At 50.5% G+C, this 22,574-nt stretch overlaps 1 protein-coding gene across 2 annotated transcripts in view; it reads right to left on the bottom strand.

The window, feature by feature from the left end:
* Nucleotides 1-22,574, bottom strand: part of PI4KA (phosphatidylinositol 4-kinase alpha) — a 150,230-nt gene that overhangs the window by 10,665 nt on the left and 116,991 nt on the right. The window contains exons 33-44 of one of the 2 annotated variants that reach the window (XM_032139259.2): nucleotides 15,598-15,756; nucleotides 15,246-15,397; nucleotides 14,939-15,046; nucleotides 14,175-14,302; nucleotides 11,301-11,420; nucleotides 11,039-11,118; nucleotides 10,721-10,914; nucleotides 9,183-9,273; nucleotides 8,639-8,806; nucleotides 7,898-7,951; nucleotides 2,648-2,768; nucleotides 124-253 (exon numbers count right to left, since the gene is read on the bottom strand). In XM_032139259.2, the coding sequence (XP_031995150.2) occupies nucleotides 124-253; nucleotides 2,648-2,768; nucleotides 7,898-7,951; nucleotides 8,639-8,806; nucleotides 9,183-9,273; nucleotides 10,721-10,914; nucleotides 11,039-11,118; nucleotides 11,301-11,420; nucleotides 14,175-14,302; nucleotides 14,939-15,046; nucleotides 15,246-15,397; nucleotides 15,598-15,756 (1,505 nt within the window). Of the gene's footprint in view, nucleotides 1-123; nucleotides 254-278; nucleotides 513-2,647; nucleotides 2,769-7,897; nucleotides 7,952-8,638; nucleotides 8,807-9,182; nucleotides 9,274-10,720; nucleotides 10,915-11,038; nucleotides 11,119-11,300; nucleotides 11,421-14,174; nucleotides 14,303-14,938; nucleotides 15,047-15,245; nucleotides 15,398-15,597; nucleotides 15,757-22,574 lie in introns of those variants that run through there. The other variant, XM_032139260.2, reaches the window with a different exon arrangement.

Raw genomic sequence — 22,574 nt, 5'->3', positions numbered from 1 at the left:
GACTCTCATTCATCTGGTTGGGGCCAGGCATGGGTATTTTTAAAGCTTCCCAGGCAATTCTGTTAAGCTGCAGGGACTGGAACGAGACATCCCAGAAGGTGGTTTCCAAAGCACTGCACTTACTTGATGATAGCCGATACGTTGGTGATCTTGTTAAAGAAATCAAACTCTCGCTGGTAAAAGTCCTTCGCTGGGCCCGACAAGGAGCCTGTGATCTCCTCTACTAACTGCTCCAGGAGGTCACCGATGTCAGCTGCCAAGGAAACAAAGAGGCTGAGCCTCTGTGGCTGTGGCAGAGGCCCCTCAGGAATACCAGCGCTGTTTCCCAGGCCCCAGACTGGCGGTGCCCAGAGTGTGCTCTGCAAGCTCGGTGAGACCATAACAGCTGCCGTGCGCCCCTGTTGCTGTGTTGACACAGCCGACGCTGCTGGGAAAAGCTGCTGGTGCCTAAGCAGAGCTCAAGGCAGGGGCCAAGTGCACAAGTGGGTGTGGAATCCTCACTGCTGCACACGCTACACACGTAGGAAGAAAAAAGCCCGTGTCATTTATGAATGTCACAGGTGAAGCAATGAAAACTAATTCTTATTAAACTCTATCCTGAATACGTCTTTTTTTTTTTTTTTTTTTTTAAATAGAGGTACATGGTGGGCGGGGTTCTATTAAATAATGCCTCTCACTATTCAAATCCCAGGCTGAATTTAAATTCCTGGGCTCAAGAAATCCTCTTGTCTCAGTCACCTGAGTTGCTGGGACTACAGCTAGTAGGTGGGACTAAAGGTGCGCATCACCACACCTGGCTTTTAAAGTATCCTTTGTGATGAAACGGGATGTGCATGAAGCACTCTTACCGCATCTAAGGCAGGCGCTGTCCTGAGAAACACCTGGAGCTTGTCTGATTTTGGAGCCTGGACTAACCTTTCTCACAGACCTTTGTTTTTACTTGAAAAAATGACTGACAGACAAAATATAGTTATTCAGACTTAGGGATGTGGCAGGTGTTTTCCTGAAAATGAACAAAAAATAAATCTTCCACTCAAAGGAACTGAAACATTTTTTTGGAAAACTTGGATCTGCTGCTGTGAGCTCAACAGCTTCCCTTAAAAACCCTTTCTGGGCCGGGCGCAGTGGCTCATGCCTGTAATCTCAGCACTTTGGGAGGCTGAGGTGGGTGGATCACAAGGTCAGGAAATTGAGACCATCCTGGCTAACATGGTGAAACCCCGTCTCTACTAAAAATACAAAAAAATTAGCCAGGCGTGGTGGTGGGCGCCTGTAGTCCCAACTACTCGGGAGGCTGAGGCAGGAGAATGGCGTGAACCCGGGAGGCGGAGCTTGCAGTGAGCAGAGATCGCGCCACTGCACTCCAGCCTGGGCGACTAATCAAGACTCTGTCTCAAAAAAAAAAACAAAAACCCTTTCTGATAAGACTGGCAGCATGTGAATAAATATGATTTTTCCACACTGTACAAAGAAATGCATCAACCTTTGAAAGATGTGCATAACTCACTGGCCTGTATTTTATAAATGCCCACTGTTTGATGTTATAAAAGCTTTCCTAGGTCCAGGTGCGACGTAAACAGACTTGAACAAAACACAGCATGAGAAGTTTAAGATGCCACACTGCAATTAACCTTTTTTTGGGCGATCCTCCTGCCTTGGCCTCCCAAAGTGTTGGGATTACAAGCGTGAGCCACCATATCTGGCCTGCAAGTAATCATTAAGAAGCTAGGCTGAGCTACAAAAAATTAAAAATTAGCCAGTCATGGTGGTGTGCACTTATAGTCTCAGCTACTTGGGAGGATGAGGCAGGAGGATCGCTTAAGCCCAGGTGGTCAAGGCTGCAGTGAGCCGTGATTGCACCACTGCACTCCTGCCTGGGAGAGGGACTCTGCCTCTAAAAAAAGAAAACAAAAACTACCACTTCTCAAGTGTGATGCAGTATCAAAAAGGATCTCCACAATGACCTGAGAGACTACTAACATACAACTTCCCTTTTCAACTACATTCACTTCAACTGAAACAACACTGCAACAGATCAACTGCAGAAGCAGAACGAGAATGAGAATCCAGCCGTCTTCTACAAGGAAATGCCACTCTTTTGGCTCATTTTTGAGTTTTTTGGGGAAAGTTATTTTCCCAAAAAGATGTTATTTATATTAACATGTAATGAATGGGCTTACATTTTCTGAAATTCTGTCTTAATCTCTAATCCTCGTTAACATTGACAGCTAATGCTCACGTTAAACAGCGCTCTTTGAGGACCTCAATAAACATTTCTGACAGTGCAGGGGTCCCGAGGGTGTGCTATTTGGGAACCGCTGCCCTGGGCTGCAGGCCCCTTCCTCACATGCAGTCACAGTTGTGTTGACCATGGAGACTCTGGAGAAGCAGCCATTGGAGCAGAAGGGTCTCACTCGCACTTGGGAGTGCAGGGTGACATCGGACAGCAGGTTAGCAAAGGCGTCATGAAGGAGGGGTCCTGCTCCCCTGTGTGCCGAAAGGTGAGAAGTGCCCCAGCAAAGGGTGGGAGTGGAGGGGTCAGTGAGCTGGGGCAGTGCAGGCTGGGGAGAGCCCTGGGGGCTGCAGAAGGTGCTTGGCAGTGCACTGAAGCCAGGAAGTGAGGCCTGTGGGAGGACAAAATACTCACGGTCTTTCTGGTGGCCCTCTTCATCTAGATAAATGTTAGTCTTCATGTTCCAGATGAACTGGTGCGCCAGAAGCTGAGATTTAGACGCTGCCCACAGAATATACTCCCGCACATAGCCCATCTGCAGGAGAGCAAGATCCCTGTCAGTGAGGCTCAGAGGGCCCTCTCCACGAGGAGGGCCTTGTCAGCAGCTGCTGACTCCCGGCACTTGGTAGGTCAGGCAAGGGTGAGGCCCAGTGGTTCTAGTGGTGTAGACAAGCTCTCCAGGATTGGTGGTGAGTCCAGCTGGTGGCCAGGCCAAGTTCCAGCTGGCTGGTGGCTGGGACCTGGGGGGCAGGGTTGCAAAGAGGGCTACAGTCAGCCTTTGTCTCCTTTGTGTCTTCCCATGGGTTTAAGAAGCACAACTCTCAAACCAATTTCTGGGGTTGTCAAGTATGAGAAAAAGCAGGCTGGGTACTAAAAACTCACTTGTGAGCTGGTTGTTTAGAACAATGTTCCAAAGTGACAGACAGGTTCCAGAAACATGCAGAGATACCTCCTCCACAAGTTGACACATTGATACGATTAGGCTTTGTGTCCCCACCCAAATCTCATCTTGAATTGTAATCCTCAGGTGTTGAGGAAGAGACCTGGTGGGAGGTGACTGGATCATGGGGGCGGTTCCCCCATGTTGATCTCATGACAGCGAATGAGTTCACAGGAGATCTGATGGTGTTATAAATGTTTGACAGTTCCTCCTACACACACACTTGCTCTTTTGCTTGCTGCCAGGTAAGATGGACCTACTTCCCCTTCCACCATGATTCTGTTTCCTGAGGCCTCCCCAGCCATGTGGAACTGTGAGTCAATTAAGCCTCCTTTATAAATTACCCAGTCTCGGGAAGTTTTTTTGTTTATTTGTTTTTGAGACAGAGTCTCGCTCTGTCACCCAGGCTGTAGTGCAGTGGTATAATCTCAGCTCACTGCAACCTCCACCTCCCAGGTTCAAGCGATTCTCCTGCCTCAGCCTCCCGAGCAGCTGGGATTACAGGCGCATGCCACCACATCTGGCTAATTTTCGTATTTTTTAGTAGAGACGGGGTTTTGCCATGTTGGTCAGGCTGGTCTTGAACTCCTCACCTCAGGTGATCCACCCCCCTCGACCTCCCAAAGTGCTGGAATTACAGGCGTGAGCCACCGCACCTGGCCAGGAAGTTCTTTATAGCAGTGTGAAAATGGACTAATATACACAACTATGGTCACCATCCTAAGGACCTCTCCTCCTCTTCCTTCTTGGTCATTTTCTGCCACTCATAGTAGTAACTCCAGTTTTTCTTTTTAATTAAAAAAAATTTTTTTTTTTTTTTGTTCCTAGAGCCATTAAGTTTTGAGACTCCAGTTTTAATTCCATGCCCTAGGTTTAAAAAGATGAGCTGGCCTTTCTGGGCAGCCTCCTGGAGTCTATGGCCACTGATCTGGTGAAGTGTCCCTTGGATGGACATTTTTGACCTGGGTGAGTGGGGGGTGGTCTTACCACACAGGCAGAAGTCCTCGATTTGGGTTTCCGAATTCTAACCCAGCAAATGGATCTAAAGACAAACTATGAATGTTCAATGTGTAGTGTTTTTAAATGTGTTTGCTTTTTAATTATAAACACTGACAGAGTTCCAAAGTCAAAATTATTAAATATGGTACATATCTGCCACTTGCATCCTGTTCTCTCTCTCTTTGGCCATTTTTATTAACTTTTGATTTACTGTTGCTTTCTTTTTTGAGACAGAGTCTCGCTCTGTCACCCAGGGTGGAGTGCAGTGGTGCAATCTCAGCTCACTGCAAGCTCCGCCTCCCGGGTTCACACCATTCTCCTGCCTCAGCCTCCCGAGTAGCTGGGACTACAGGTGCCCGCCAGCATGCCTGGCTAATTTTTTTTTGTATTTTTAGTAGAGACGGTGTTTCACTGTGTTAGCCAGTATGGTCTCGACCTCCTGACCTCGTGATCCACCCACCTCAGCTTCCCAAAGTGCTGGGATTACAAGCGTGAGCCACCGCGCCTGGCCTACTGTTCCTTTTTTTTTTTTATAAAAGTATAAACAAATATGTATATACATTTGTACTGCCACAAGTGATATAAATTTTTTTAAACTTAAAAAATATTCCAGGCTCGGCATGGTGGCGCACGCCTGTAATCCTAGCACTTTGGGAGGCCGAGGCAGGTGGATCACCTGAGGTTAGGAGTTCGAGACCAGCCTGACCAACATGGTGAAACCTCATCTCTATTAAATACAAAAAACAGGCCAGGTATGGTGGCTCACGCCCGTAATCCCAGCACTTTGGGAGGCCGAGGCAGGTGGATCACCTGAGGTTAGGAGTTCGAGACCAGTCTGGCAAACATGGTGAAACCCCATCTCTACTAAAAATACAAAAATTAGCTGGGCGTGGTGGTGCACGCTTGTAATCCTAGCTACTTGGGATGCTGGGGCAGGAAAATCACTTGAACCTGGGAGGTGGAGGCTGCAGTGAGCCATGATCGTGCCACTGCACTCCAGCCTGGGCAACAAAGACTCTGTCTCAATAAATAAATAAATATTTATTATTTTTTTGAGACAGAGTCTCGCTGTGTAGCCCAGGCTAGAGTGCAGTGGCATGATCTCGGCTCACTGCAAGCTCTGCCTCCTGGGTTCACGCCATTCTCCTGCCTCAGCCTCCCGAGTAGCTGGGACTACGGGCTCCTGCCATCATGCCCAGCTAATATTTTGTATTTTTAGTAGAGACAGGGTTTCCCCCTGTTAGCCAGTATGGTCTTGATCTCCTGACCTCGTGATCCACCCGCCTCATCCTCCCAAAGTGCTGGGATTACAGGCGTGAGCCACTGCGCCTAGCCATTAATTAATTAATTAAAAAAATTAACCAGGTGTGGTGGCACATGCCTGTAATCCCAGCTGCTTGGGAGGCTGAGGCAGGAGAAGTGCTTGAACCTGGGAGGCGGAGGTTGTAGTGAGCTGAGATCATGCCATTGTACTCCAGCCTGGGCAACAAGAGCGAAACTGTCTAAAAAAAAAAAAAAAAAAAATTCTGGCTGAGTGTGGTGGCTCACACCTGTAATCCTAGCACTATGGGAGGCCAAGGCAGGTGAATCACCTGAGGTCAGGAGTTTGAGACCAGCCTGGCCAACATGGTGAAACCCCATCACTACTAAAAATACAAAAAATAAGCCGGGCATGGTGGCATGCACCTTCAATCCCAGCTACTTGGGAGGCTGAGGCAGGAGAACTGCTTGAATCTGGGAGGCAGAGGCTGCAAGGAGCCGAGAATGCCACTGCACTCCAGCCTGGGCAACAGAGCGAGACTCTAAACAAAACAACAACAACAACAAAAAAAAAATTCCCTAAAACAACAAAATTCCCTAAAAATGGAAAGCAAGAAAGAAACCAGTGAAACTCGCTGAGTCCTGAGTTGGTACAACCACACACAGAAGAATCCTTTCAGGCGGCCTTTCTCTGGTAGCCACCACCAAGAGTTCACACGGAGGCCCTGGGTACTGGCTCCCCTCCCCACTGCCTCTGGATCTAACCCTTATGCTAGGCCTGTATGCAAGCAGAGAGCCAAGCAGTCAAGGGAAAATAATGTGGGAGGGGAGCCGGGGGAAGAAAACAGGTCCCTGAAGAGAAGGTGCCTCATGACAGGCCTGTAAGTTGCCACCAGTGTGAAGGCTCCGGCTTGGTGAGTGTGGCTCCACATATATCACCACTCAGAGGTGCAGAGAGCGTGGCACTCCCTAGTGAGGGCAGTGAATGATTCCACAGGACTCAGTCTTTCAGCAGAGGCTGGCTGCTGTTCTAGAAGCACTTTGGTCTATAGACTCTAAGGCTAGCCCCTGGGACACCCAGCCATGGCACTCAGCCAGCCCACAGGTGGGCCAAGAGTGGTGAGGACTCAGCCAAGACACATGGAGTCTGCTGCCCAATTCAGCCAGGGAAACGAGGTCAGCCCTGGGGTTGGGGAATAGGGCAGACAAGCTGCACTCAGAAACGGTGCAGTGGGCGGGCTGGCATGAGGGCACAGGAGGCTCGGGCTCCTGGCTGTGGTCATTCCCATGGATATTTTCTGTGCCATGACCTGTGCTGAATACTTTATGTCCATGGATACTGTTATGGGCTGAACTGTGTCCCCTCAAATTGATATGTTATAGGACCTCAGAATGGTACTGTATTTGGAGATAGGGTCTTTATAGAGGTGATCAAGGTAAAATGAGGTCAATAGGGTGGGTCCTAATCTAGTATGACAGGTGTTCTTATAAGGAGAGATTAGGACACAGACACACACGAAAGGATGACCCTGTAAGGACTCAGGGAGAAGATGGCTATCAATAAGCCAGGGAGACAGGCACACTGGCTCAGGCCTATAATCCCAGCACTTTTGGAGGCGGAGGTGGGCAGATTGCCTGAGCTCAGGAGTTTGAGACTAGCCTGGGACAACATAGCAAAACCCCATCTCTACAAAAAATACAAAAATTAGCTGGGCGTGGTGGCACATGCCTGTCATCCCAGTTACTTGGGAGGGGTGGTGGGGAAGGTGCTGAGGTGGAAGGATCGCTTGAGCCCAGGAGGTTGAGGCTGCAGTGAGCTGAGATCACGCCACTACACTCTAGCCTGAGTGACAGAGCGAGACCCTGTCTCTTAAAAAAAAAATATAAAAAAATAAAAAAATAAAGCCACGGAGACAGGCCTCAGAAGGAAACAACCCTGTTCGAACATTGACCTTGGACTTCTGGCCTCCAGAATTCATGGTTTTTTTTGTTTGTTTTGTTTTTTGGCCTCCACAATTCTGAGAATGGACATTTAAGCTGCCCAGTCTGTGGTGCTTCGCTACGCAGCCCTGGCAGACTAATGCATATGTCACCTCGTTAATCTTCCTCACCACTTCTGGCTGCAGAGGGCAGGATTCAGGGATTTGAGGGGACCCCACTGATGAGAGGGAAGCCTGGCCAGGCCACCTAGCCAGGCTGGCAACAGCCCCAGAACCGGCTCGCTCCACAGAGCATGCTTGGGCCTCAGGGTGAGGCAGTGGGTGAACATGGCTTCCCCTGGCACAGCACTGGGTATCAAGGGACAATCACAGGGGCTGGGGTAGGGGGAGCAAGGGGACTGCTGGGCAGCCCTGCCCCTGAGGAGGCTCTGAGGAGCCTGTGAGGGCTGGGGACAGACCGGGCACAGGCTGGGTGTGGAACACACTCTGTGAGTGAAGAGGACGACCATGCAGGTGCAGGCTTACCTTGTCGTACCTGAGGGCCTGCACAATCTGGGGGATGTAGAAGAGGATGGCGTCCTGTGGAGGAGGAGCAGAGTTGGCCATGACTTCTGAGAGCAGAGCCACCCAACCCTACGGCCCAGGCCCTGCCTCTGCTTCTGCTCTGCTCACAGCAGGGCTGAAAACTGGGGAAAGCCCAGAGGATGGCAGGCAAAATGACTGATGGCTCAGAACACAGGAATAGAGGAAACAGGTAAAAGGAGCAAGGCTCCTGCTCTACAGTGGGCGGGAGGGCCTCGCGCTCCTCACTGGGGAGGCTGCCTCAGGGAAATGGTCTGCTGCGGGTCAGACTCTAGAATATTCCAGAGGCCCTTCTCCACCATCATCATGGCTGTCTCGTGGGCTCCCTGGGCTCCCACAAGGAGTGAGGGACCCTCTACAGGTGAGGTCACTGTGGGGTTCCAAGGCACAGCTGCACTGCCGTGTGGGGTGTGCACAGCTGCCGCGCCACCTCATAATCAAACTCAAGTTAACTTTATGTCTTTAACTCAAACACCTCACTAGGTTAAAAAATAAATGTAACTAGAGAACACATTTGAATTAGAACTAAATCCATCTTCTACAACTACTTGAACAAAAAACAGGGAAAGGACCAGTATGTAACAGGGCGACCTCATGGCCAATGGTGGGGCCTGTGCCTCTCACCAGGTAAGACCCCTCCCCACAGTCCTACCAGAGGCCAGCTCAGCAGGGCCCTGGGCTCACCGGAGGGAAGGACCGCAGGACTTTCACCCCGTATTGCGCTGTGAGAGGGTGCGGCGGGTACATGCTGGAGAAGTAGGAGAGGCCCGTGGGTGGGTCTGTGGGCGCCCAGCACAGCACATGGCTGAGCTCTGGAGCATCGGCGTCGATGGTGTGCCAGGTGACCAGGAACTGTGGAGAAGGTGGGGAGATGCTGTGGCTTGGGCAGTCCCAGGACCTCTGGAGATACCTGGTCCATGGGCCACACAAGGACGGCCATGAGAAGTGATGTTTCTAAGCATCGGTAACCATGTAGAAGATGCTTCTGATGTGTTATGGAAAACAATGTAACTGCAATTAGGGTGAAGTGCATTACGTTTTTTTCTACTGTAAACAAAATAAATGCTACAGACAAGGAATAGAAAACCCAAGAAATCAGAAAAATCATGAATAGCACTGAAGTTGCCAAGTGGCTGTTTTTGTCTCATTTCTAGTTTTAGGCATTTCTGGGTGCAGTGTGCTATTTTATGCAGTTTGAACTCAGGCCCTGGTACGTGGGCTACACTACCTTGATCGCTTCAGGCACATCACTAACGGCTCCCGGGTCCAACCGAACGAGACGGGTCACTTCGTTCCCGATGGCTTCTGTGTTCTTAAACCTATAGTGCACAGAGGGTATGGGTGGTGCTGCCTCGCCAGGGAACCTGCACTCTCCCACCACACTGGAGTGAGGGGAGCCAGGGGGAAACGCTGAACTGGAGGGATTCACATCAATACCAAGTGATGGCTTGGGTATAAACAAATAGAAAGAATGAAGACCTGCTATTTGATAGCACAACAGGGGGACTACAGCCAATAATAACTTAATTGTACATTGAAAAATAACTTTAAAAGAGTGTAACTAGATTGTCTGTAACTCCAAGGACAAATGCTTGAGGGGATGGATACCCCATTCTCCAAGATGTGGTTATTTCACATTGCATGCCTGTATCAAAACATCTCATGCACCTCATAAATACAGACATCTACTACATATGCACAGAAATTTAAAAAAAAAGTTTAAATAAAATGTTTAGCCAGGTATGGCTAAATGTTCTATTATGCCACTAACTAGTAGGTCTGAACATTAGTGTTTTTTAAAGAGCATTATAATCCACTGTGATGAAATGCTGGAACTTTCTTAAAGAAACAGGAATTTTTCTACACTTAACTGTTCAAAGGGCTTCCTTTCACCATCCTTGTCTTAAAACCCCTGCCTCTTATTCCTTTTCCTACCGTATCCTCTCCTGACTCTCCACAGCTACTCATCCAGTGAGTCAGTGTCTCAGTCAACAGTCCAGGTGGCCACAAGGCACCGGGCCCATGAAGGGGCAGCTACTAGTTTCCAGGTGTTCCCACCTCAGGCTAATGCAAGGCGGCCGTCCCATGAGCACTGTGCTTTGAGACAATGCAGAGCTGCTTTGCGATCCTATTCCAGAGGATCAAAGTAGGTAGGGCTGGAGAGAGGATGCAGTACATTGGCAGGTCTGGGCGCACAATGGAGAATCACCCACCCTGGACACATTCACAGGAGGCTGTGGACCATCTGGTGGGATTCTAAACAGGGACTCTGCAGTCCCTCTCAGCCACCAACAGTCTGAAGTTCTGTCCCCATAAGAGCTGCCACAGAGAGTTCACAGGAATGTTGCTGCTGTCTGCAGCATGTGCCTCCTCCAAATACTCTGCCACTGAAAGGTGACATCCAGGAACAAACCCAAACCCTCCCCAAGGCGGTTCCGGCAGCTGCCTGCCAGGAGTGACAGCCTCCACGTGCCTCCTATCCGGCATGAATCAGATCTTGGCTCTGAATTCACCCTGCTGCTACCTCCCTAGGCTCCAGCTGCTGCAGCACCCCAGGCAGGCATCTGAAAAGATCACGAGGGTTGCTGGGTTATCTCTGCACAGAAGGACTGGGGGAGTGTCCTGGGGCTCGAGGACTAGAATACTTCCTGACCATCCTTGAGAGGGGCTGCAGGGCACTCCTGAGCACTCATGACCCGGCTGGCAAGCACCCTATGCTGGACCTCTGGTGAGGCCTGTGTCAGGCTGTGGTGCCCGGGCGCCCACCTGGCAGGCAGCTGCACAGCCAGGTAGGGAGAGATGCTCCAGGCGAGGTTCACGTTGTCCTTCCATTGCTTCTCACTCAGGCTGATGTACTTAGATCTCCAGTTGGCCACGCTGTTCTCTCCGGCCTGGTCTAGCTCCAGTTCCGGGGCTGACAGCGGGTTGTACCATGTGATGAGACGCTCAATCTCGGTGGCCTGGCAAGATAAGATATAAGGCCTGATATGCACACCTTCCATGAGTGCCACACGCTGCCCCGGCCACCAGGTGTTGTACAGACAGGTGGCAGGCAGCAGGCACAGCTGCACCTGTGAGCCTTACCAGCAGGGATAGCAGCAGCGTTCTGCGCTTCATGTAGTATTTGTGCAGCTGGGAGCCCCGGTTGGTTTTCTTAGACATGCCTAGGAGGAAAGACAAAGCACAGGTGAAGTCCTCAGATGCCACCTGTCTGCCCTGAGTTTCTAAACCTAGAGGAAGCTTGCAGTGCGCTCTGTTCTGCTGTCTGAGCAAGTGTCCATCAAGCAGCTTGCAACTAGAATGATAACTTGCATGTGATGGCCCCAGCAGCACACCTCCCACCGACCTGACTTCTTGGAGATGGTGGACATGCCGCTGGACAGGGGGTATGTGTTGATCCAGCCTTGGGTGGCTTGTTGCCGAGAGCCGACAGTTATGTCCAGGTTGCTCCGGGTGTCCTGATTATCTGAGGGCAAACACATTGTTGATTCTAGAGTGAGGTGGCTCAAGAAAAGGTACCACAAAAAACAAACTACTATTCACCAGAGATAAGGCAATTAGTGGTAGAGCGGGTACTTTCTGGAGTCCTGGAATCGACTGCAGGAACAAACCTGTCTGGGTGGTGAGTTTTCCAAAAGCGTGAGAAGTTCTTTATTTTAACTATTCTAGATGGAATGTTTAAACATTTTTATTATATTTCTTTTAACCTTTTCAGAAATTTTTTATTTACTTATTTATTTTTGAGATAGAGTTTCGCTCCTGTCGCCCAGGGTGGAGTGCAATGACGTGATCTCGGCTCACTGCAACCTCCGCCTCCCAGGTTCAAGTGATTCTCCTGCCTCAGCCTCCCAAGTAGCTGGGATTACAGGTGCCCGACACCACGCCCAGCTAATTTTTGTATTTTTAGTAGAGACGGGGTTTCGCCACGTTGGCCAGGCTGGTCTCAAACTCCTGACCTCAGGTGATCCACCCACCTCGGCCTCCCAAAGTGCTAGGATTACAGGTGTGAGCCACTGTACCCAGCCTATTTTTTATTTTTGAGAAGGAGTCTCGCTCTGTTGCCCAGGCTGGAGTGCAATGGCGTGATCTCAGCTCACTGCAACCTCTGCCTCCCGGGTTTAAGCAATTCTCCTTTCTCAGCCTCCCGAGTAGCTGGACTACAGGCGCCCACCACCATGCCTGGCTAATTTTTGTATTTTTAGTAGAGATAGGGTTTCACCATATTGGCCAGGCTGGTCTCGAACTCCTTACCTCAAATGATCCACCTGCCTTGGCCTCCCAAAGTGCTGGGATTACGGGCGTGAGTCACTGCACCTGGCCTTCTTCTATCCTTTAAAATAGAATAGGCTGAGCACAGTGGCTCATGCCTGTAATCCCAGCACTTTGGGAAGCTAAGGCAGGTGGATTGCTAGAGGCCAGGAGTTCGAGGCCAGCCTGGACAACAAGGCAAGACGCCCTATCTCAACAATAACAATAAAAATTAGCCGGGGGAGCTGGCATGTGTCTGTAGTCTTAGCTGCTTGTGAGGCTGGGGTGGGAGAATTGCTTGCACCCAGGAGTCTGAGGCTGCAGTGAGCTATGATTACACTACTGCACTCTAGCCTGGGCGACAGAATGTGACTGCATTTCTAAAAAAACTAGAAAATAAAATAGAATAAAACAAATATCATAATTTTCTTGATAAAAGATGGCAGTTATCTGATCACTGGCAATGTATAGTCCTTTAGTACGGTGACAACTTGAGGGCCTGTAGGGGCAGACTGTAAGGACTGTTTTCCCTCTTCTAAGTGAAGCCAGAAAGCCGCCTTAGAAAATCACTGCATCTGCTTTTTTCTTTCCTTTTCCTGCTAGTTAGGTTGTCAGCCGTGGGTCTGCTAAAGAAAACCCTCTTAGCCGGGCAATGTGGCTCACACCTGTAATCCCAGCACTTTAGGAGGCTGAGGCAGGCGGATCACAAGGTCAGGAGTTTGAGACCAGCCTGGCCAATATGGTGAAACCCCGTCTCTACTAAAAAATAAAAAAATTGGCCAGGCGCAGTGGCTCATGCCTGTAAGCCTAGCACTTTGGGAGGCCGAGGTGGGTGGATCACGAGGTCAGGAGATCGAGACCATCCTGGCTAACACGGTGAAACCTCGTCTCTACTAAAAAAATACAAAAAATTAGCCGGGCGTGGTGGCGGGTGCCTGTAGTCCCAGCTACTCAAGAGGCTGAGGCAGGAGAATGGCATGTACCCAGGAGGCAGAGCTTCCAGTGAGCCGAGATCATGCCACTGCACTCCAGCCTGGGCGACAGATCAAGACTCTGTCTCAAAAAAAAAAATAAATAAATAAATAAAAAATAAACATAAATAAATAAAATAAAAAAATTAGCCAGGCATGGTGGCGAGCACCTGTAGTTCCAGCTACTCAGGAGGCTGAGGCAGGAGAATTGCTTGAACCCAGGAGGCAGAGGTTGCAGTGAGCCAAGATCGCGCTACTGCACTTCAGCCTGGGCGACAGAGTGAGACTCTTGTCTCTCAAAAAAACAAAACAAAACAAAAAAACCCTCTCTCGTCTCTCAGTCTGTGCTTAGTAATCAGCTAGGTGCTGGGAAAACAGGGCACAGCCTCCTTGCAGAGGTTTGCTGCTTGTTTGCGTGGCGTGTTTTCATTAGGCATTCCCTTCCCTGGAATGCTTTGCCCTGTCCACCCTGCACGCCAGTGCAGCCTTTCAGACTCAGCTCAACTGTCTCTCTTCCAGAAAACCATCTCTGATTCCCCCACTCTGGATGGGCCAAGTGTCTGTCCCCGAGGAGTGCTCCCACAGTTCCCTCATATTGAAATCACCTGTCCATTTGACTGCCTCCTACAAGACGACCCCAGTCATGTGGGTGTGCACCAGCCTCAGCCCAATCCTGGGCTGTCAGCTGCTCAGAGGGGTGTGTGAATGCAGCCGTCTGCTCAGAGGGGTGTGTGATCGCAGCTGGTGCCAGCGCAGGGAAAGCGCGGTGAGTGGAGTCTGCTCAGGTGCCTCGGGTGCGTGTTTATGCTTCTCAACTCAGGCCAGAGGAGAAGCAGAGCCAGGCATGCACCAGCCTCCAATGACGGTGCAACACAGCCAAGGCCAGGGCTCGGGGGTTCTAACTGCTTTTCCGTCCCTACCTCTGGCACCCTCAGGGCTGCCCATGTTGCACCCCTGTCCTGCCTGCCTCCACCATGAGCGGCTGCACTGCTGAGGGTTACCTGGGGGAACAAGCTGGCTGGCGGTCAGGTACTTCTTATCTGAGAACATGGCGGTCCAAAATTTAATCATGATGCTTATGTCTTCACGCAGCCGCTTCTCTCCTTGAGTAGGGAACTTTGGGGGACAGCTTCAAACAACCATAAGAGGACAAGGGCTGAGTGTCTGGAGTCAGGGACTAGAGGTCAGTCACACAAAGCAGTGAGAAGGTGATGTAGACAGTTTCTTAATGACAAAAGGTCAGCCCAAAGCCAGTCATTAGCAAGGATGATCTGGCCCATTCCCATGGGAAGGTGTGGTGGCTCGGGAGCCCTCTTATGCCCTCCTCCCTCACTGCCCACAGCAGCCCCTACAGCTTTCCACTGAAGCTGCACTTGTGGCAGATCAGGGCAAGGAAGCTGCACTCATACAACAGCACAGCCTATGGGTGCAGAGCCCCAGGCAGTGGGTGTTTGCAATTCTTCGTGCAATAAGCCTTCACATTAACAGAGAAATTAAATGGACGCACTTAATCTTCTAAATCAGTTGAACTGAGGGAAAATTTGCCTACATCTCGCTGGGAGGCTAGCTCTAAGTACACGGGACACATGCACAGGGCTGAAGGGTATTTAAATCCGGGGGCCAGGGATACTGAAGGAGGAGGTTGGTGAGCACAACTGGGCAACTGTGTATTCCTGTGAGTGACTTCCTGGGGGTCTGGGGCGATGGAGCACTTGGAGGGGCTGGGCCGTCCCTGGACACTGCACAGCATATCTTGGGGGAGTACCTGAAGTAGTCAAAGGCAGTGGAGTAGATCTTCTCGCGAAGCACATTACGGATGGTTGCATTTGGAACCACGTCGGCATGCAGGAGGGACAGCCCCAGGGTCAGCAGCCTGTGAGGGAGCCCGGGACCCGGTCAGAGCAGGAGCCTGGCCTGGGGCCAAGTCCACCTTCTGGACTCTCTTCCCTGCCCTTCTAGGAGCAGCTCACTGAAATGTGTTCCCCGTCTACAGAAGTACCGTGATACACAGACGCCCCATGACACACTGTACACACCAGGGGCCCTGTGCTCCCCAGGAAGAGGGCCCTCACTTGAAGCGGGGCCCGATGGCCGCCACGTGCCGGTTCATGCTCCCCTTGGCCCCGCCGATGTTCAGGGACATTGAGCGCTGCAGCAGGCTGGAGAAGATCTCCACTTGGTCAGAGCTGCAGTACTTGGCGATCTCAAACCGCTGCACCAGGAACTGAGCGAAAAGAGGAAGACGCTGTGGTGGTGGGGCTAAGCCAGGCTAACCCTGGGGCCAGCAGAGACAGCTGAGGAGAGGTTCTGGGCTGACTGGCCGGGCTTGCCGGAGGCCTTGGGCTCGGCTACCCCCACCCCAGGAACAGTCCTGGCCCCCCAGGTGGAGCACCCCAGAGCCTTGGTGGGGGAACAGGCACATACGTCGATCCAGATGTAGTGGGGGGTCACTTCAGGGGGACAGGGTTTGGGTTGACTCGCTTCTGAGGCAGCCAGGGGGTCTGCTTCCTTTATCTCAGCAGAAAACAGGCCAAATTTCTGCTCCACCGTCATGTGCCAGGCCCCTGCCATCTCCCGCATGAACTACAGGTAAAGAAGGAATGTTAGTTCCTCTGTGAAACACAAAAAGGGGCTACTGTCATGTTTTCACTAATTAAAAAAAGGAACATGTGCTCACTGAATAAGATTTAGAAACCAAGAAAAGTATGAAGAAAAAAACGAAGATCGCCTATAGTCCCACATCCCAGGGTCATCCGTGTCAGTGCTTGGTGTATTTTCTCCAGCCTCTCAAGGCTGTATTCTGTTCAACCCAGTTCACGGTGTGGACATCGCAGGGTGTGAGGTGGCAGCACCCGGGATGTGCCTGATGCCCTGACAGGCACTGGGTAGGTGACTCTTCTCTATAACCCTGAGAACCCTCTGTGGCTGTGAGTGGGAAGACTCCTGTGTGGGCTGCTGAGCTGGCAAGGACAGAAGAGGGTTCTGGATCCAGAGCCTGGCTCCTCCTCTCCACCCCACACAGACCCTACCCGATGCCTTCATCCCGATAACCAGATCAGGAAAGGCCCATGGAGCCGAGGCGAGCCTGCAGCCACCATGGCCAGGCCTGGGAGCCCAGGGTCAGGCTGCTCCCACGGCCCAGTCATGCTCAGCCAGGTCCCCATTCCGTGGGGGGCATGAGGGGTGCCCAGAGGGAGCAGCATGTTGCCCGGGAGACACCTGGGTGCTGGAGAGAGTAAGAGGTGCAGCTCACACGTGGAAAGCCCCCACAATTTCTGGGTGTTTTTACAAGGACACCAAGAAACAGCATTTGGTGTCTGGCCATAGAGGATTCTATCCCTCTGTTCCAGCAACACCAGCTTCTACAAGGGCTCCAAGCGCCTCTGCAGAGGTGGCAATGAGGCCTAGTGAGTAGAATACACACCGCGGCTCCCTCCCCAGTACCCATCCCCTCCCTTCTTCCCCATGAGGTGGATCAGGGTGGCCACGTGGCCAGTCACAGGGCTCTCAGCCAGGGTCCCTGCTGGCTGAGGCGGCCACTGTTCTCCCCGGCCACTCTAATGAGCCAGGGAGAGTGAACTGGGCAAGACCCTGGGAACACATGCCAGGGTGAGCTTCATAAGGTCAAGGCAGCTGGCCTCTGCCTTTTGCACTCTGTCCTTGTCTTCCTTCCTGCTGGGACGCACAGAAGCCATCTGGAGGCTGTGAGGGTGGAGACAAAGGCCACATAAGCCCAGGATGGCCAGGAGCTGATGGGAGCCTGGGGCAGGGCTCCGTCTGCTGCTTCCCTCTAAGCTGCCCATGGGGTGAGGACTCCTGGGGGACAAGGCACTAGAGCCTGCTTTCTGTTTCCTGCAGACCGATTAGTCTTATGGAAGCAGACAAGGGAGCAAAGAAATGGGGGGGGGGGGCCCAGAACTGCCACGGACAAGAAGCCATGGCAGAGACACACTCCCACCTATTTGTTAAACAACCACATCCTGGTGGCTGCCTCTGTGCTTGGGCCTCGTGGACTCTGGGCATGGTGCTGTGAATGAAGACAAACATGACCACACAGTCTATGGTGGGGACGACAGACAACAAGAAATAAGCTACACACACCGAGAAACACTAAGAAACAGCAGTGCGAGTGAGCGTGTGACAGACCAGGTGGCCAGGGAGAGCCCTGGCAAGGAGGGGACATCTGAGATGAGCCCTGGAGGAGACGCAGGAGTGAGGTACAAGGCATGGCTGTCTGAGAAGAGGGAATGCATGACGCGTGACGCGGCCTATGGTGGGAGCAGCCCAGGAGGGCACCTTCAAAAGTGAAACTGATGGGATGTGCTGAGAATCATCCGTGGGAAGTGCAAGCAGGACCCCAGCATGGCCACAGCACAGCAAGCGAGGGGAAGAGAGAGGATGGAAGTCAGGTGGGAAGGGGGCTTGCAGGTCACAGAAACAAGCCCACCTTCGAGTCTGTAGGGAGGCTCTGATTCCCCCGGCTTGCGCCAACTGCAAGTGGAGAAGGGGAAGATGCCTGGGGGTGGGGAGCAGGAGGCCAGGCCAGGGGGCAGCAGCTGGGATGCTGGGACTTGTCAGATCCTGGATAAACCTCAAAGGTGAAGGTGATGGGATGTGCTGAGAGTCATCTGTGGGATGTGCATAAGAGGGAGTCAAAGATGTCTGAGCAGAGAGAAGGACCTCGCTGGCATCTACAGTGAAGGGAAGGGCCATGCTGGCATCTACAGTGAAGGGAGGGACCTCGCTGGCATCTACCGTGAAGGGAGGGACCTTGCTGGCATCTACAGTGAGGGGGACCTCGCTGACATCTACAGTAAAGGGAGGGACCTCGCTGGCATCTACAGTGAAGGGGACCTCGCTGACATCTACAGTAAAGGGAGGGGCCACACTGGCATCTACAGCAAAAGGAGGGGCCACACTGGCATCTACAGTAAAAGGAGGGGCCACACTGGCATCTACAGTGAAGAACCACCCTGGCATCAACAGTGATGGCGGATGGGCGACCAGTGTAGCGGTGTCTGGAGCTGAGGTTGGACCCATTAGTTGGGGCTGCTAATCAGTTCACCATGCGGGCTGTGGGCCAAGGCACCGAAGGGATGCACCTGGACTAGGAGTGACTGGGCTGGCTAAGCAGTGGAGCTGGCCAGAGTGCCCAGGCAGGGAGGAGGAGTCCTGGGGCATGCCAGTACTGAGAAGGCCCTGAGCTCAAGAAGGCCCCTTCATTCTGGAGGATGAAAGGGCTACAAAAATTACAAAGGTCTTAAGTCCCTGGGAAAAGCAGTTAGGCTCCCACAACAGCTGCTTTCAAGACCCAGAGCTCTGAAGGAGGCTGTGAGCAGCTTTCCCTGAGCTGATCTGTTCTCCTACCATCTGGGATCCGTTAGTGATATCCGTACTCCATCTGCCCTGCCCCCAGGGGTCAACCAACCCACTCCTATCTGAGGACCCACTCCTATCTAAGGACCAGACAGGGAGGCCAGAGGTTCAAGGGCACCTGGACTAAGGAAGTGGAGCGGAGAGAGACGGATCTGGGCTCTAGAGCCCCAGACACAATGTGAGGGCTGACACGTGGTCAGGAGCACCCCCAGTGCCCTGTGAAATGGGAACAGCTACAGCCCCTACTCTTTTTTTTTTTTTTTTTTTTTTTTTTTTGAGACAGAGTTTCGCTCTTGTTGCCCAGGCTGGAGTGCAATGGTGCGATTCACCGCAACCTCCGCCTCCTGGGTTCAAGCGATTCTCCTGCCTCAGCCTCCTAAGTAGCTGGGATTACAGGCACATGCCACCACACCTGGCTAATTTTGTATATTTAGTAGAGACAGGGTTTCTCTATATTGGTCAGGCTGGTCTCGAACTCCCGACCTCAGGTGATCCACCCACCTCGGCCTCCCAAAGTGCTGGGATTACAGGCGTGAGCCACTGCGCCTGGCTGAGCAACCCCTACTCTTAAGGCCCACCGAGGTCTGAGGCTGAAGCAGCATGTGGAAAGGAATCCTGACCATAGCAGCACTGTGTCCTGACAGTCACAATTTGTGGTGAAACCAGGGCTTCCAGAAGACCCTGAGAGGAGGGCACACTTGTCCTCTTCTGGGAAGTGGAGAGTCCCACCAAGAGATAGTATGTAGGCAGGTGTGTGCAGGCAGGTGGGCACCTGGGCCCACACAGGAGTGAGTGTGGCTAAGACTTCCCAGGATCGGGTCCCTCCTGAGCCCAGAGGAGGACAGCCTCAGGGTGTGGGGGAAACTGCAACCGTCAGCCTAGACCCCAGCGCCTGGGTTCGATGGACAGGAGAGTAATATACATATAATGCCCTGCTCAAGTTGGGCACACAGCAGGACCAGAGCAAGTTATCAGTTACTAGTGCAGCCCACATGCATTTATTTTGGGTCATGAATTTTAAGTATCATACAAGGATCACGAATCTTTCCCCTCTCAGTGAAATGAAGGACCCAGACCCCTGTAAGGAGGTCAGGCTCCCCCACTGTCCCCACGCTGAGATGCGAACAGCAAGTGTGACATCTCTTCATCTCCTGGGCACTATGGGACCTGGACAGGTCAGGTCCTTGTGGAGGCAGAGACAGGGAGTGAGGACCTGAATGACCACGTGCTGCTGGGGCCAGTGCCAGGTGTGAGTGTGAGTGGGTGGAGAAGCCTGACACAGGCCAAGGGACCTGAGGCCAGCTGAGCCACTGGAGATGGCAGGAGTAGGAAGTGCAAGCTGGACTCCAAAAGACCCCAAATGAAACAGTAATTTGGTTTGTATAAAAATCCCTTTAAGATACCTGTCCCAATTTTGGTTAAAATAAAAAAAAAGGAAGTGGGGTAAAAAGCAGGAAGAACCCATACTTCCTACCAAGACCAGCTATTGAGTAGGAGCAGGAGCCACCAGACATAAGAAAGACATCTTGGACAGGCGCGGTGGCTTACGCCTGTAATCCCAGCACTTTGGGAGGCCGAGGCGGGCAGATCACAAGGTCAGGAGTTCGAGATCAGCCTGGCCAACATGGTGAAACCCCATCTCTACTAAAAATACAAAAATTAGCTGGGTGTGGTGGTGCATGCTTGTAATCCCAGCTACTTGGGAGGCTGAGGCAGAAGAATCACTTGAACCCAGGAGGCGGAGGTTGCGGTGAGCTGAGATTGCACCATTGCATTCCAGCCTGGCAACAGAGCGAGACTCAGTCACACACACACACACAAAAGCAACAACAAAAAAAAGTCCCAGCTACTGGGTCAGGAGGCCGAGGCAGGAGGATCACTTGAGCCCAGGAATTTGACATCAGCCTGGGCAACATAGCAAGACTGTCTTCAGGAAAAAAAAAAAAAGAAAGAAAAAAGAAAAAAATAAAGACCTCCTTCTCTCTGGGAAAATATACAGCAGTCCTCCTCAACTGTCAGTTTTATTTAAATGAACAATGCCCAGTATAGGAACAAAAACTTTCAAACAGTGAAGAAAAAAGATAAAAAGAAACTGACCCAAGATGACTCAAATACAAGAACAGACCAGATAAGGATATAAAAATAATTACAATAAATAAGCTCAAAGATTTATAAGAAATAATGGAAAGAATGCATGAAAGTAAGAGAATCTCAGCAGCAGAAAATGCAAACTATAAAAAAGAATTAAATGGCCAGGGGTGGTGGCTCATGCCTGTAATCCCAGCACTCTGGGAGGCTGAGGCAGGCGCATCACCTGCGGTCAGGAGTCCAAGACCAGCCCGGCCAACATGGTGAAACCCTGTCTGTACAAAAATACAAAAATTAGCTAGGCATGATGGCCGGTGCCTGTAATCCCACTTACTTGGGAGGCTGAGGTGGGAGAATCACTTGAACCCAGGAGGCGGAGGTTGCAGTGAGCCAAGATTATGCCACTGCACTCCTGCCTGGGCAATAGAGTGAGACCCCATCTCAAAAAAAAAAAAAAAAAAAGAATTAACTAGAAATCCTAGATCTGGATTTCTTTTTCTTATTTTAAAATTAAATTTAATATTTATTTATTTTTTGTTTTGTTTTCTAGATCTGAGAATTGTATCTGAAATAAAAAACATATAAGATGGTTTTACAGCAGAATGAATAAAGCAGAAGAAAAGAACAGTGAACTGGTATATAGGTTAAAAAAAAATTAACCAAATGAAAGAGAAAAACCCTGAAAAACTGAAAAAGACTACAGAGAATGTCGATGATCTATGGGACAATACCAAGTCACTAATATATGTGTACCTGGAATCCCAAAAGGAGAAGAGAGAATGAAGTAAAAAAAAAAAAACTAAAAAAATATTGACCTTAAGAGCCTAGGAAGCAAAAAAAAAAAAAAAAAAGAAAAAGAAATGACAAACAAATATTGACCTCAAGATTTCCAAGTTTGATGAAAATCCTAAATCCCTAAAATTAAGAAGCTCAATGAATTCCAACAGAATACAATGAAAATCACACACAGTCAAACGACTAAAAATGAAAGATAAATAGAAACATCCAACAAGTAGTCAAAAGAAAAACAATAACATATACAGTCATCCTTGGTATCCTCAGGGCAACTGGTTCCGGGATGTGGAACCCACGGATAAGGAGGGCCGGCTGTACTGAGAAACAAAAAGACTGTTGACTGCTCTCCAGAAACAATGCAAGCTAATAGACAATAGAAGATAATATCTGAAATGCTAAAAACAATAAAACAAAAAACTATCAACCTAGAATCCTGGGCCTAGAAAAAATAATCCATATGCATCAAAGATGAAGGTGAACTAAGATGAGAGAATTTATTTCCAGCAGATCTGCATTACTGGAACTGTTAAAGAAAATTACTTGGCAGTGGAGATCACGGGAAGACTGTAAAAGTGTGAGTGATGAAAAACATTTGGATAAATTATAATGCTGTAACAAAGCCTCGTCTTAATTTCTTTGAAAGACTTTTGACTTTTTTTGAAAAGAAACATTATAAGGTCTAATGCATACAGTAGTAAAATATGACAACAGGACACAAGGAATTAGAGGGAGAAATTGGGTGTCATAATGGCAGTGGGTATCCCATAATGGCAATGGTATACAGCTGTCTCTGCAGAATCCTCTCCCTGGCAAGAACTATAACTGCTGTGGCCACTCCAGTTGTCATTTACCAACAGCTCACTAGGATGCAGGTGCTCTTGTTATGATGCCCACCATGCAGGTGAGGAGCCCCGCCCAGGAATCAGAGCCCTGCAGGCTGAAGCGTGACTTCCACAGGCCCTTCTGCATATCTTTGATGGGAGCAGGCTGGTCAGGCTGAGAACCCAGCACTCCCCTGACTTCACAGGTGTCCCCCTGACTAGATAACCTCTCCCAGGCGCCCACTGGACCAAAATGTTTCCTAAGAGCGCTGAATGGTGTGATTTATACAAACCCCATGAGGTTATAAAATATCAGGCAAA

Source organism: Hylobates moloch, unplaced genomic scaffold, assembly GCF_009828535.3.
Source record: "Hylobates moloch isolate HMO894 unplaced genomic scaffold, HMol_V3 SCAFFOLD_19, whole genome shotgun sequence".
NCBI classification, from domain to species: Eukaryota; Metazoa; Chordata; class Mammalia; order Primates; family Hylobatidae; genus Hylobates; species Hylobates moloch.
The sequence above is the reverse complement of the archived record's forward strand: the minus strand, read 5'-3'. Positions and strand labels throughout refer to the sequence as shown.